The sequence below is a fragment of the Octopus bimaculoides genome, chromosome 9 (assembly GCF_046866305.1).
Source record: "Octopus bimaculoides isolate indiv1 chromosome 9, ASM4686630v1, whole genome shotgun sequence".
Classification (NCBI taxonomy): Eukaryota; Metazoa; Mollusca; class Cephalopoda; order Octopoda; family Octopodidae; genus Octopus; species Octopus bimaculoides.
Window position 1 is genome coordinate 9,068,877 of NC_142936.1, and position 14,411 is coordinate 9,083,287.

At 37.3% G+C, this 14,411-nt stretch overlaps 1 protein-coding gene across 1 annotated transcript; it reads right to left on the bottom strand.

The window, feature by feature from the left end:
- Window positions 1-12,605: 12,605 nt before the first annotated feature.
- LOC106873118 (maleylacetoacetate isomerase) lies at window positions 12,606-13,657 on the bottom strand. The gene has a single exon (XM_014920346.3). It carries the CDS (start codon window positions 13,355-13,357, stop codon window positions 12,734-12,736), a length of 624 nt encoding a protein of 207 aa, XP_014775832.1. The 5' UTR covers window positions 13,358-13,657; the 3' UTR covers window positions 12,606-12,733.
- Between the last annotated feature and the right edge of the window lie 754 nt (window positions 13,658-14,411).

Below are 14,411 nucleotides of genomic sequence, written 5' to 3' on the forward strand. Positions count from 1 at the left end.
TTTGGAAATGTGCTGTGCGTGAGAAGACCCGGCAAGCCAAGTAAGATAACAAAAGGGTTTAAATATATAATAGAGAAACAATTCTTAACCCTTTTGATACCAACCCAGCTAAAACCGTCTCTGGATCTGTAGTACGAATGTCTTGCTTTCATAAGTTTGGGATTAAAATCTTCCACCAAACCTTAGCCACAATTTACATTCCTAACACTAGCTTAATGATAACTAAGTTATTATATTAAATTCTTTGTTATATTTAAAATTAATTAAAAGAAACACAGAACATCTCAACAGAAATATGGTAACAAGAGGGTTAAGCAGCCTGTCAATCGACATGTTTTGAACTCCACCGCAATTAACTTTGCCTCTCATTCTTTCAAGGTCAAAAACTAAGTACCAGTTGAATACTGGGGATCAATGTAATTGATTTCCCCATCCACCAAAATTGCTGGTTTTGTACCAAAATTTGAGACCAATGTATTTTCGTTTATATTCTTTAACTTCTTAAAGTGTATATTTTATCATATTTTAAAAAAATGGCAGCTACATTAAGATAATATACAGCAAACTTAATCTTATACATAATATATTTATATCTATAAGCTCAATCTGGGTTTAAATAATTCATAACTAGATAACTTTGCTTAACTCAAGATGATAACATTCCTCTCTCTGGGTGACAAAAACACAGCATATTACATATATGTTATAGCTGCAGTGAGAGCACATGGCTCAGTGGTTAGAGCATCAGCTTCACAATCATGAGGTAGTGAGTTTGATTCCTGGACCAGGCTGTATGTTGTGTTCTTGAGCAAGACACTTCATTTCATGTTGCTCCAGTTCACTCAGCTGTAGAAATGAGTTGTGATGTCACTGGTGCCAAGCTGTGTCGGCCCATTTGCCTTTCCCTTGGATAACATCGGTGGTGTGAAGAAGGGCGGCTGGTATGTATGGGCAACTGCTAATCTTCCATAAACAACCTTGCCCAGACTTGTGTTTTGGAGGGGAACTTTCTAGGTGCAATCCCTTGGTCATTCATGATAGAAGGGTATCTTTACTCTTTTATAGCAGCAGGCATGGCTGTGTGGCTAAGAAGCTAGCTTTGCAGCCATGTGCCTTTGGGTTCAGTCCTACTGTGCAGCAGTAACACACCTACACACACACACATATATATTTATACATGCATACGATGGTTTTTTTTTTCAATTTCCATCTACCAAATTCACTCACAAGGACTTGGTTGACCCAAGGCTATAGAGGAAGACAATTGCCCAAGGTGCCACACAATGGGACTGAACACGAAACCATGTGGTTGGGAAGTTAACTTTTTACCACAGAGCTATGTCTGTTAAAAAAAAATATTCTTTGAATCTTTTAGATACTGATAGCTCAGCCTGATCTGCTGGAATCACTTTAGACCACAGAAGAATGGAAAATTCATTGGTTTGTAAGTCATTGAATCTCCACTAAGTCCAAAAGAAAGGTAATTAATTCTTACTGGCTCAGTATGCTTAGATGTAAATAAGAACCACATAGCAGGTAATGCACGCCATTGTAAACAAGTACCCCAAGGTAGATAGCACACACTCCTGTAATGGCTCATTAACGTCCAGCGCTGAATTCCAAACCATCAATGGACCTAGGTTATAATAGAAGCATTCACAGTGGTCATTTTTAATGAAGCCTTCTTACACCAATACACACCAAAGTGGATTCAATATGCTAATGGTATCTAGAGTGTAACAGCATCTCTAGAATTCCGAGTCCACCTCATACTTGTATATATATATATCCTCTTGAAGCACACAGTCAGAACACCAGACTAGATTATTTACATTACTAAATTTGATGCCTCACATCTGTGAGTATAAATGCCATGATCATGATTGTCCTTGTCTTACATGCCGCATGGGGAGAAATAAGGTCAGCAATAAAATATGAACTCTATTGGAATCAAATCTGATGACATTCCTTTCAACTTATGAAAACGGATTAAGTACATTCAAAAGAATATCATCACCATAGTGGTGAGGAATATTAAGCAGAATGCCATAAAAGTAAATTATGGTAATTTCTTTCTCATTGCACTTTGCCCGACTGTTTTTCATTTCTTTTGTGGTGAAGTAATGGAGGAAAGATAGAGACAAAGTATGATTTCTAGGCTGTCCAGCTAAAGCTCTCTCTCTCTCTCTCTTTTACACATACATGCACACACGTGCAATGAGTGGTTTGTAGGAGGGGGCAAAGTTCATTGGCACATCAGTGAGACGAATAAATTGGCTGGTCTGTGACGTGGTTTTACACAGAAAAACCAAAGGATATTAAACACTTTTGCTGTTTAGCTCTGCACTAACTAAACTTAAAATACATGATAATGATGGTGACAATGGAAACGGTTGGTGTATGGATTAGCTTTGTTTGTGTATTGAATTCTTTAAATAATATACTCATGCATCTTAACTATAAATTCTTGCCTCCTATGGCAAACTTGCAATTTGATTGGTAGAAACAGCAACTAAAATCTTTGTTGAATCACACTACATCATCTTAAAAAAGAAAAAAGGGTGGACCTCATAGAGTCCTGCATACATTGTCTTGAAAAATTAGAAAAAGAAAGAATGAGATGTCTATGGTTCCTCATTCAGGATTGGCCTGCAGCTAAACAACTGTAGATTTCTCATCACATTGATTTCAAATTTTGGTACAAGGCCAGGAATTTCGAGGAAGGGGGTCAAGCAAATTACATCGACCCCAGTGTTCAACTGGTATTTATTTCACCGACCACGAAAGAACGAAAGGCAAAGTCAACCTTGTTGGAATGTAAAAAGGACGAAATACTGCTGAGCATTTTGTCAAGCATGGTAATGATTCTATCAACTTACTGCCTTAGCATTTCTCATTTGTATTAACAGCTAGAGTACATCAAAAGTAAATCCTCAGATTCAGAAAATCTCCTTTTAAATTCCGACATAAAACACTACAATTTTGACTAAGAAAAGGCAACTATCCTGAAATTTTGGCTCCAGAAAAGAAAAAGAAACAAGAAATTTTTTTCATCATCATCGTTTAACGTCTGCTTTCCATGCTGGCATGGGTTGGACGGTTTGACTGAGGGCTGGCAAACTAGAAGGTTGTACCAGGCTCCAATCTGATCTGGCAGAGTTTCTACAGCTGGATGCCCTTCCTAACACCAACCACTCCGAGAGTGTAGTGGATGCTTTCTACGTGCCACCGGCACTGGCATCGACCACACTTGAATGGTGCTTTTTACATGCTACCGGCATGAGAACCAGTCAGCCAGCACTGGCATCAACCACGCCTGGATGGTGCTCTTTACGTGCCACCGGCACGGGAGCCAACGGGTCTGATTCCTTTGCGCATAAGGAAGCACAAAAAGATGTCTTTTAAAAGCATTTCAACTATGACCATCCCATATTGTAAACAAGATTATCCCAAATGTCCCTCATGCTGCACGCTATCACAATTTTTGGTAAAAAGAAGTAAAAAATGCATTGGATCATATAGTCCACGATACATTATGCATGAAAGATCGTAGATGATGCCTTTCAATTGAGGTGTTAGATCGTATCTTATCTGGAACTCAATAATATCTGGCAATACGATAGATTTACTCGTTTTCTCTTTTACTTGTTTCAGTCATTTGACTGTGGCCATGCTGGAGCACCGCCTTTAGTTGAGCAAATCGACCCCAGGTCTTCTTCTTTGTAAGGCTAGTACTTATTCTATCGGCATCTTTTTGCCGAACCGCTAAGTTACGGGGACGTAAACACACCAGCATTGGTTGTCAAGAGATGTTGGTGGGGGGGGGGGACAAACACAGACACACAAACACATACATATATACGACGGGCTTCTTTCAGTTTCCGTTTACCAAATCCACTCACAAGGCTTTGGTCGGCCCGAGGCTATAGTAGAAGACACTTGCCCAAGGTGCCACGCAGTGGGAGTGAACCCAGAACCATGTGGTTGGCTACTTACCACACAGCCACTTTGCCGTCACATAATGTGGTAGAAATAGCAGCTATATACCTCGCCAATGCAAACAATGCAATATTAAAATACAGAGAAATATTGAAAAACAAATATTTTAAATAGAATCTGAACATTAGAAGATGAGGTGGTCACGAGTGGAATGCCTTTGATCGTAAATCAGCAGGATCGGGGTTGATCTGAAACTAAATAATGACTAACGAATAATTCCAACCAACAAGAAACCTTCTATCCTCTACGCAGTCGCTCGAACTGCTAGAGATAGCAGTCAAACGATTATCTGTGTGCGTAAAACAGCCATGTACACGAAAAGGAATCAGAACTTTCATTTCTAAATTTGCATTATTTATAATTAAAAAAAAAAAGAAAAAAATTCTGTTTCAGAGGCCTACACTACAGGATACCGGAAAAGATTTACATTAATAGTTTCAGAAATTATGTTTTTGTTGTTGTTCTTTCTCCAATAAAAAGCGATTTAATGTCTTACAAATTCAATAAATGCGTAGATCAGTTAAAGATTCGCTAAGCAAACAAACTTCATTTGAAAGTATTCAAGAGACACGATATACAGACGTGTGTATACATATATTGATTCCTCTTATTAATGTAAGGGCCACAGACATTTTTGCTTTCTTTTTCTTTGTTGTTTTTTCAGGGAATTGGGTAGTTATAGCCGATTCGATCGATCCCAGAACATGATCGGTACTTATTTTGTCAACTCCGAAGGGATGCAACACAAAATCGACCGAATGAGATTGGAATTCAGAACACAGAATCGAAGAATACTATTATTACTCCATCGTTTCTGCTATTCCCCCTACGTTAAAAAACCCTGCAAAGTTTGATTTTGTTGGCGATAAGCTGCCGCCAGTCTGATGCACAGAAAAAAGAAGAAAACACAACTCTAGGTGGACTTAGGTTAGTGTAAATGAGATGCGAGTACATGATGTTCATGCATTTCTGGCAGTTATTATTAGGATAAGATTTAAAATATCAACGAAAAAAAGCGAAACGAGTTCACATATGGTTTATGAAGGCGCAGTTTTGTTAAGTTTTATAACGAAGCGCACCTCTAAAACTTAATCGGCCAGCAATTTCGGGAGAAAAGGTAAGTCGATTAAATCGACCCCAATACAAACTTTCTAAAGATTGGTCTGGAACCTCTTATAATCCGCACTCATTTACGAGCAGGAACTTTAAATTCCCGCGGCTGCCAAACTAGTTTACTATACTTTGCATAGTACAGTACTAATAAACTTGTATCATTTATACTAATGTACAGGTACTTGTATTCCATTCAAATATCAACAAAGCGTGTGATTAGAAAAAAATCGGTGACCCGGAGGGCTTGGGAACCAAAAGTTCAGGAAAACTGATACACCGATATATATATATATATATATATATATACACACACACATAGATAAAGAAATAATTTTATTCTCAAACGCAGGATAATGCTAATGATATAAGCACGAACAGGATAAATTATCCATATATTTTGCAGAAAAATCTGTCGGCGGCCAGCACTCAACGCTTCTGAAGCAAACTTTGTTGACTTACAACATAAGTTGAATTTAACACACGCACACACATACAGGGTGTCCACAAAGTCTGGGTACATGGAGTAAATAAAATCATAACATAAACAATTAAATATAAGAAATAATAATTTCTTAAAGTATGTGTTAATCCTCATGTACCCAGACTTTGTGGACACCCTGTATATACAAACGTGCGCGCACACAGAAGTGGTACGCATAGAAGCGTGTATACCAGCATGAGCCATTTCATTACAGATAATAAATACAAATATAGGAAGCAGTGCAGCTAATGCTCACATGGTTAACACCCAATACGGTAAATGTATAAAGAGTTTGCAAGCCAATGAGTGAGCCTCTATACGGTAACTCGACCTGCTAGAAATACCAGACAAATCGACATCTTCTATCACACTAATAAATGGTAAGACACACTGGACGATAGAGTTAAAGTGTACAAAAAAGACAGGACGCTCATGGTAGGAATGTCTTTGAGCGTACGTGTCTACACCCGAGTCGGAAAGGTTATTATTAGGGTAAGACTTGTACAACGACAAAAGCGAAACGAGTTCTCATACGGCTTCTGAAGGCTCAGTTTTGTTAAGTTTTATAACGAAACTCACCTCCCAAACTAAAGGGTTTCAAATTTTGGCACAAGGCCAGCAATTTCGGGAGAAAGGATAAGTCGATTAAATCGACCCCAATACTCAACTGGTATTTATTTTATCGACTTCGATAGGATAAAAAGCAAAGTCGACCTCGGCGAAATTTGAACACTGAACCTAAAGACGGACGAAATGTCGCTAAGCCTTTTTTCATATAACTAGGACGATTTTCTCCAATGCATCCTTCCTGTTTTAAGATGATAGGGATCTTAGCTACTATTACTAACAGGTCGAGCAAACCACAAGATGGTTTCCTCGATGTTTGCATTTCCTAAGAGGTAATCTGTGAAATAAATGTCTGCTGTGTTTATACCGTTTCTCTAAAATTATATTGAGAGCGAGAGAGGCGGAGAGGAAAGAGTTAAGTATTCCGTCCATACTAAAATTTTACGCATGGAATATCGTCTTAAAGTATGGAGACTGGACTCTGTAGTTAAAAAAGTTGGCATTGGGATTTCTCACCTAAGTGGTCTCCGGTTCGATCCTATTGCACGACGCTTTTGCATCCTTGTTCTCTATTATAACTTCGGTTGATCAATAACTGTGAAAAGACTGGTATTTGTACAGAATAAAATCGGGAAGTATCTAGTGTGCCAAAAGCAGTGATTTCTTCTTATCTGTATTTGGCGATCTTTCGACATTGGTCCACAGAATGCCGCTATGAAGAGAATTCATTCACCCTCTTTTTCAGCCTAGCTTCTTTACCCATGTCGCGAGAGAAGGCTTTGTGTGAGTGACGTCGTGTACCAATACTGAAGGATTTCCCTGTATTATTTTAAGCACCGTAGAATATTAAAAACAAAAACAAAAATGGAGGGAGGCGGTCACCGGGCCACGATAGTAGCACATGTCGACAGGCCATGATCGTGGCCCAGATAGATGCATTTAATTCATGGGTGTTTGTTGGGGTCTAATGTCACTCAAACGCACCGATACCCCCCAGAATGCAAGAGGACTAATAGTTCAACTAATGGCTTTTCAGACGATGTAATACTTGCCACCATTATATACTAAGAAGATATTTCAACTATTTTTTGTGTTTAATGTGTGCATGGTAGTCTCATCTTCATAAAATGTGCTCAGCAGTCCATGCTATATAAGCGCTTTATGAGTTAGGTTTTTAGTTTTGACTTTTTCGAAAAATCTTTCGAATTTAACTTAGGCATTGTTTTTGAAAAATAATTTCAGATGTTTAAAGCAAATCGGTAATAATAAAATGTTCAAGAGAAAACTAAAATTAAAAAAAAAAAAACGGAAAAGGGAGGGGCACCTCCCTCACACATCTCTTCACCTTTTTCTTTGGCTTATTGGTATTCTACAATACTTAAAGCATCCGATGTAATTCGCGGTTTCCAACTCGAGTCTATGGGAATGCGAAGAATTTTACACACACACACACAGATTAATTAATGAAATATGTGCGATGTCTTTCATCGTTGTGTATAAGCGTTGCCTAACATCGTGGTGAGAAAACCCCAAAAACCGGTGCTTTATGAACGAGGTTCCTTGAAAGAAAGCAATTAGTATAGTCTAAAATGTCGAGTTTTACTAAAACGTGCCTCTGATTATCTGCATGCGAAGAAAACGGCTTTTTCAGATATTTTTTTAAACATGCGGTCCGATTTCATGTTGATACAATATTACATAGGACAAGGTCATAGTTGTTTCTTTATATTGTACAACGACTGTAAGCAAGATACTAAATGGTCAAAAACATATATATATATATAAAAACTTTCCTTCTGATAAAAAGAAATTGACTGAAAGAAAAAAAAAACCATCACCATAACCATCTTTTACACCTTTGAAAAACGAATTTCTGCAAAATTACAAAAAAAAAAAAAAACTTTGTATTTTTTTCATTTAAAAAATGGTTTATTTTCAGATTAACAACCACACGATTTTCAAGGTTAGAGTTTTAGGATCAATTTTAGGGTTAGGGTTTAGGTTACGGTTAGGGTTACGGAATTCCGTCCGTAACCCTAAAACCCTAACCCTAACACCCTAGTGAAAATCGCGCGGGTGTTAATCTGAAAATTTACCAAAAAAATATGTATTATGAAGAAAGTTATGAACAAACAAAATTCGAAGAGGGGGCACCAAAGTACACTTATGTGAAATGTTAACTACTTTCGTCGTCACTGGCTTTCAGAAAAAAAAATTCAGCTGTTGGAAATTTGTATCTAACGATGTTCATAAACTCCGATGTAAAATAATTAACAATAAATATAGTATTAACAACTCAAGTAAAACGGCTCTGACATTCAAAAAATAGACTGCAAACTTCAGTTTATTCAGAACTTATCCTCTACTTAACCTTACTTCCAACAGATAAAATTATTGCCGTCAAAACAATAAAGGCGAGCCAATGAGAGGGCCTCATCTACGAAGTAAAGCGATCTGCTAGAAATAGCAGCCAAATCTTCAAGTTACACCCAATCATCTTTTTAAAATGTTATTGTACTACTTTATATACAAAAGAGATGTTTACAACTCGATCAGAGCTACGATACATTAATCGTCATCGAGAAAAATGACAATACAGAAGGATGTAGTAAAAAAAATCTGAGATCTAAGACTAGGGTTATAGTAATTAATTAGCGTACTTGTTGGCGCGACGTAAGTCAGCTTTGCAAATCAGACACAGCGTTCGATAAGCATTACAACTGCTGGTCATCCAGTTATGTGTGATGAATCTAAATTTTTAATAGCATTTGTAGAAAAGTTGTCAAAATACTGTGGAGTGGAGGACAGATAGAAAAAAAAATGAATGAATGCGGTAAAACTGTCCCTTACAGTCCAATGGAGTCAAACCGAAGCTAGAAGAAAATACCAAATAAATATGATGTGCGCACCAGAGCACATTACTGCTTTCTGTAAGGAGCGAATAGAGTTGAGTTGATTAAATTGATTCGATATTGATACAGCTGTTTGTTTTATCGATCTTGGTTGGATGAAAAGCTAAGTTAAACCTCTAAGGAATTTGAAATCAAAACAGTGAAGTACCGAACTAGTCGGCTCTTTATACAATTTGGCGTCATGACCATTCTACTGTCTATAAATCAATAGGCACTTGCATGCATACAAAGGAACGAATCGATACTCTCTCTCTTTATAACACACACACACACGTATGCATGTAGTTAGTTAATCAAAGCAGAAATCAAAAGATCTGATTTGAACGCAGAAATATGAGGCATGAAAGCATAGCTATATGTTCCACTGTTTGAACTCACTTCTGAAGTTGAAGCAAATAACAATATCTGGTTCTTCTTACATAAAACAATGTTGGTGGGGTTGCACCTAGTTAGAGATGGGGAAATTATCATCCAAGTCTCTTTATTCATCAAGTGATATCGTTGGTCGAAAGAGTATTATTACTTATCGACTGCAAATGGATTTGAACACAGGATTTAGATGAACAAAATTTAATAATCTTAATATATTTAATCCGCCACTTTATCGTTTTAGTAGTTTTCTGCATCAATATTTCTTTTGATGTAAACTACGAAGAAATAATAAAATGGATAAGTTTTCCATGCATTTCTCGTGTGTATTAAACTGGAGTGAAAAACAAACCGATCAGGATGTTTCGATATGCCGAATGACAATAAAAGTTGTACGTTTTGTTATTGTTGATAAGAGATTCAATCATTAAACATGTCCAAGAGGATAGATGTTATTATAGACATCGACAGATAGGTGATTGTAACCGAAGAATGTTTGGTTATTACAGAACAAACAAGTGCGAAGAAGTCAATTTCGGATTGGAGCAGACGAAATAAATATACACAGAAATACGTGTTAAAAGTGCGCAAGATGCAACTTAATTCAGTTATTGATAAATTCCAAGTGCACATCTGTTTATGTACAAGAATATATATAAACATATAAACAGATAGAGGGAGAACCATTCAAAATATAACTTGATTATGGATAGCATACAAATATATATATACTGTACACTTCAGATATTATACAATAAGGCGCAGGAGTGGCTGTGTGGTAAGTAGCTTGCTTACCAACCACATGGTCCCGGGTTCAGTCCCACTGCTTGGTACCTTGGGCAAATGTCTTCTACTATAGCCTCGGGCCGACCAATGCTTTGTGAGTGGATTTGGTAGACGGAAACTGAAAGAAGCCCGTCGTATATATATATATATATATATATATATATATATATATATAAGTGTTTGTCTGTGTTTGTTCCTCCCACCATCGCTTGACAACTGATGCTGGTGTGTTTACGTCCCCGTAACTTAGCGGTTCGGCAAAAAGAGACCGATAGAAGTACTAGGCTTACAAAGAATAAGTCCTGGGGTCGATTTGCTCGACTAAAGGCGGTGCTCCAGCATGGCCGCAGTCAAAAGACTGAAACAAGTAAAAGAGTGTGTGTGTGTGTGTGTGTGGAGCAATTTTTTAAAACTTGCGACAACTTTCTAGGATGGAACAATTCTAAAGTGCCGTCAGTCAACTACAAAAATTAGTCTTCGCCCCTGCACGACGGGAATAAGGGGTAGCTTCATTTATCCTAGTGTTCTTAATCCCGCCAAGGTGAACTTAGCCTTTCACTCTTCAGTGAAGTCGGTCAAATAGGTACAAAGTTATTTTATCAATTATATGCATCGCCTAAGATTTGAGACTGTTGTGCCTATGAAAATCAGCGCTGTAACTATATTTTTATTTAGTTACAAATCAGCCTGTCTGGGTACATGGGGAATAACACATATCTTAAGAAATTATTATTTCTTATATTTTAATTGTTTATGTTATGATTTTATTTACTCCATGTACCCAGACTCTGTGCACACCCTGTAGACCACTGACCAACATGTTCCTGTCGTAACCATCTCGACTTTTATCAGACATTACTCGCCACATTATTTTGTATTTCTGTACTATCTACTGGACGATTTAGAGGACACACAAAAGGCCAGCTTATTTGGCAATTTAGGAATAAATTGCAGACTTCGTTTTCCCACGGATCCGAATCCATAGATCCCGATCCGAAAATCGCCTGATCTTTCACCAGAAGCTTCTCTTATACTTTTGTGTGGTATTTTAAAATAGCTGTCCTTCGAAGTCCCGTATTTTATGGGAAAGAAAAATCGTAAGAAAGAGGATGAGGAAAATATACCCGTTTTTCTGAAAGTTATAAGGAAATAAAATCGACTTTGGTGAATTATCCGAAACTTCCTTCCTCGCTCCGAATTTTTTTTCCACCTTAAATTCCGACATAATTGGAATCTAGATTATCTGAAATAAGTTTCTATTTTGTAGAAAAGTTCAAAAAAAAAAAAATATCCATTTATCCGAGAATTATAGGGGAGGGCACATTTGTGTTGGTATACCAAAAGAACTTTTTCCCCCCCTTTCTCCGTGAGGTAAAGAACTTCTAGAAACAGCTATTCCAAAACTCCACCAACTTTCGTTGGCATTTCCCTTCAACCTTTTAACTTTCAGTTTGTCTCGGATAAACTATTAATTTGTTTCGTAGATTTGCTGGCTCATAACATGAAAGTACCTTGATTTGCAGTAACAGATTTGTTTTGTGGTCGAGTGCCGGGCATCCTCCATGCAAAACATATTTTTTACATTTTCGAAGTTATTACTACTCGATTATTTAAAACTTATTTTTACAATTTTTCATTTAAAAAACTGAAAAGAAAGCTAAAACTAAAACAGTATATATATTATACTCCTGGACAACCTTTTTTGGCTTAATGTAAGCTTTTAAAAAACGGAAAGTTTTCAAAACTATTTGTTGCTAAATTCTTAATAATAAAAGTATTTATGAGTGGAACTGATTTTTCTCTATTTGACATCAATAAAAATATTAATTAAATAATATACCTGCAAACGGAGCCCCTAAGCGAGTCGATTTACAAATTTAATATCAGAGACTTGCTAGAAATTGCAGTCAAAATCCCTTACACTCGTTTTAGATCCTAATTTATAAATAATCTGGTACAATCACAACTCCATGTTTTACACAATTAAATGGTACACAAATGAACAAAATTAATTCTTAATTGCAACAAAAATATTCCAAACAAGCTGGCTGCAGAAGAATAATCAAGACTAAAATAATTAGACAGCCAAACAATGTAAATAGTTTGACAAAGTGAAAGCAACACATTAAACATAAAAATGACCAGGATGTGGAAATTTGTGTTTACATATATTTATACAAAGTGCAGAGTAGGTGTGAGAGGAAGTGAACTTGTGTAAAATGTAACTTGATTTACGAGATAAATAAATAAAAAAGTGCGTGCGGCGAGTTAGGTTTAAATGGAAAAAAAAAACTAAGTGAAACAAAGTTTTAAAAAGACATATAGGCATGTAGAAATACAAATATAACAAAAGAAAATAAATAAAGGAGAAAAATATATTACGATTAAGAAAACTTTTAGTGAAGTAAAAACAGTTCTAGAGAAAGATTATTAAGTATTTTGCACTAGAACAAGGACCAGACATGCAGGAGGAAAAGGTGGCCGGAATTTCACAGCAGTAACATCCTCATTCTTTATCGATCTGGTTGGAAGGGTGACTTATTTTGAAAGCTTCCAGTTGTAACAGATCCGTGTTGATACGACTAATCACGGGAAAAGACTCCATGTTTACACTGTAACGTTCAGCATTGTAAACCTGTGGTACTAAGCATAAATCGGCCAGAGTAATTTCATCACCTACGCAGTATTTACCAGCAGACTGTTTTAGCAGATTCTCGAGGGCATGAAAGCCTCTCTCGATCCAATAGAGGGACCATTCCATTTTTTTGTCACCGAGTTTCTGAAGAGTGCCCACATTCTGTAGCGGTTGGATACCCGACACAATGCATTCACAGATCTCGCGGACAACAGCTTTCTTAGCAGGACACTTAGGGAGCAGCGCAGGTTCGGGTCTGGTATCATTTAGGTATTCCATTATTGCCATCGATTGGGTTAGCGTTATTCCGTCGATCACCAAAGCTGGGACTTGTTCCATCGGATTCGTTTTTTTGTACTCATCACTGTGTTGCTGCCCACCATCTTTCACAAGGTGAACAGCTTTATATTCGTAAGGAATATTCTTCAGAGCTAATGCAATCCTCACACGCCAGGAGCAGGAACTGCGCCAGTACGAATACAATATTGTGGTCATTTTTATAGGAAAAGAAATTTGCTAGAGAATAGTCAGTCACTTAATATTAATATCTACTAGCGAAAATGACAAAACCAGGACAAGTTAAGCTCGATGCGGTGATTTCGTTACTCCACCAAAAAGTCATGTAACTGAAGCCACGTGGGTGACTTATAAATAGATGTATGGAGGATCAAAAGAGATGTATATTCGTCTGGTTCCTGTTCGCGTTTCTTTACAATACTGGTGTTTAATACATGAAATGCGTCAATTCAGATGGGCTGAAACACAGTACACACACATATACAAAAGCATATGTGTGTGTGTAATATACATACATACATACATACATATATATATATATATATATATATATATATATATATATATATATATATATATATATATATATACATACATACATACATACATACATTCATTATATATATATATATATATATATATATATACACACACACACACACACACACACACGCGCGCGTGTGTGGCTGTGTAGTAAGAAGCTTGCTTCTCAACCACATGGTTCCAGGTTCAGTCCTACTGCGTGGATTTGGTAGACAGAAAATGAAAGAAGCCCGTCATATATATATATCATCATCATCATCGTCGTTTAACGTCCGCTTTTCCATACTGGCATGGGTTGGACGGTTTGACTGAGGACTGGCAAGCCAGGAAGCTGCACCTGGCTCTAGTCTGATCTGGGAAAGTTTCTACAGCTGGATGCCCTTCCTAATGCCAACCACTCCGAGAGTGTAGTGGGTGCTTTTTATGTGTCACTGTTATAGGAGCCAGTCAGGTGACACTGGCAACAACCATGCTCAAATGGTGCTTTTTACATGCCACCAGCATGGAACCAGTCAGGTGGCACCGGCATCGACCACATTTGTATGGTGCTTTTTACGTGTCACCAGCATGGGAGCCAGCCTGGCGGTACTAGCCACAACAATGATTTCACTTGACTCAAGATGTCTCCTCAAGCACAGCATATTTTCCAGTGATTGAAGGGTACTCTTAAATGGGCCAGTTACGCAACACTGGCATAGGCCACAGCTAC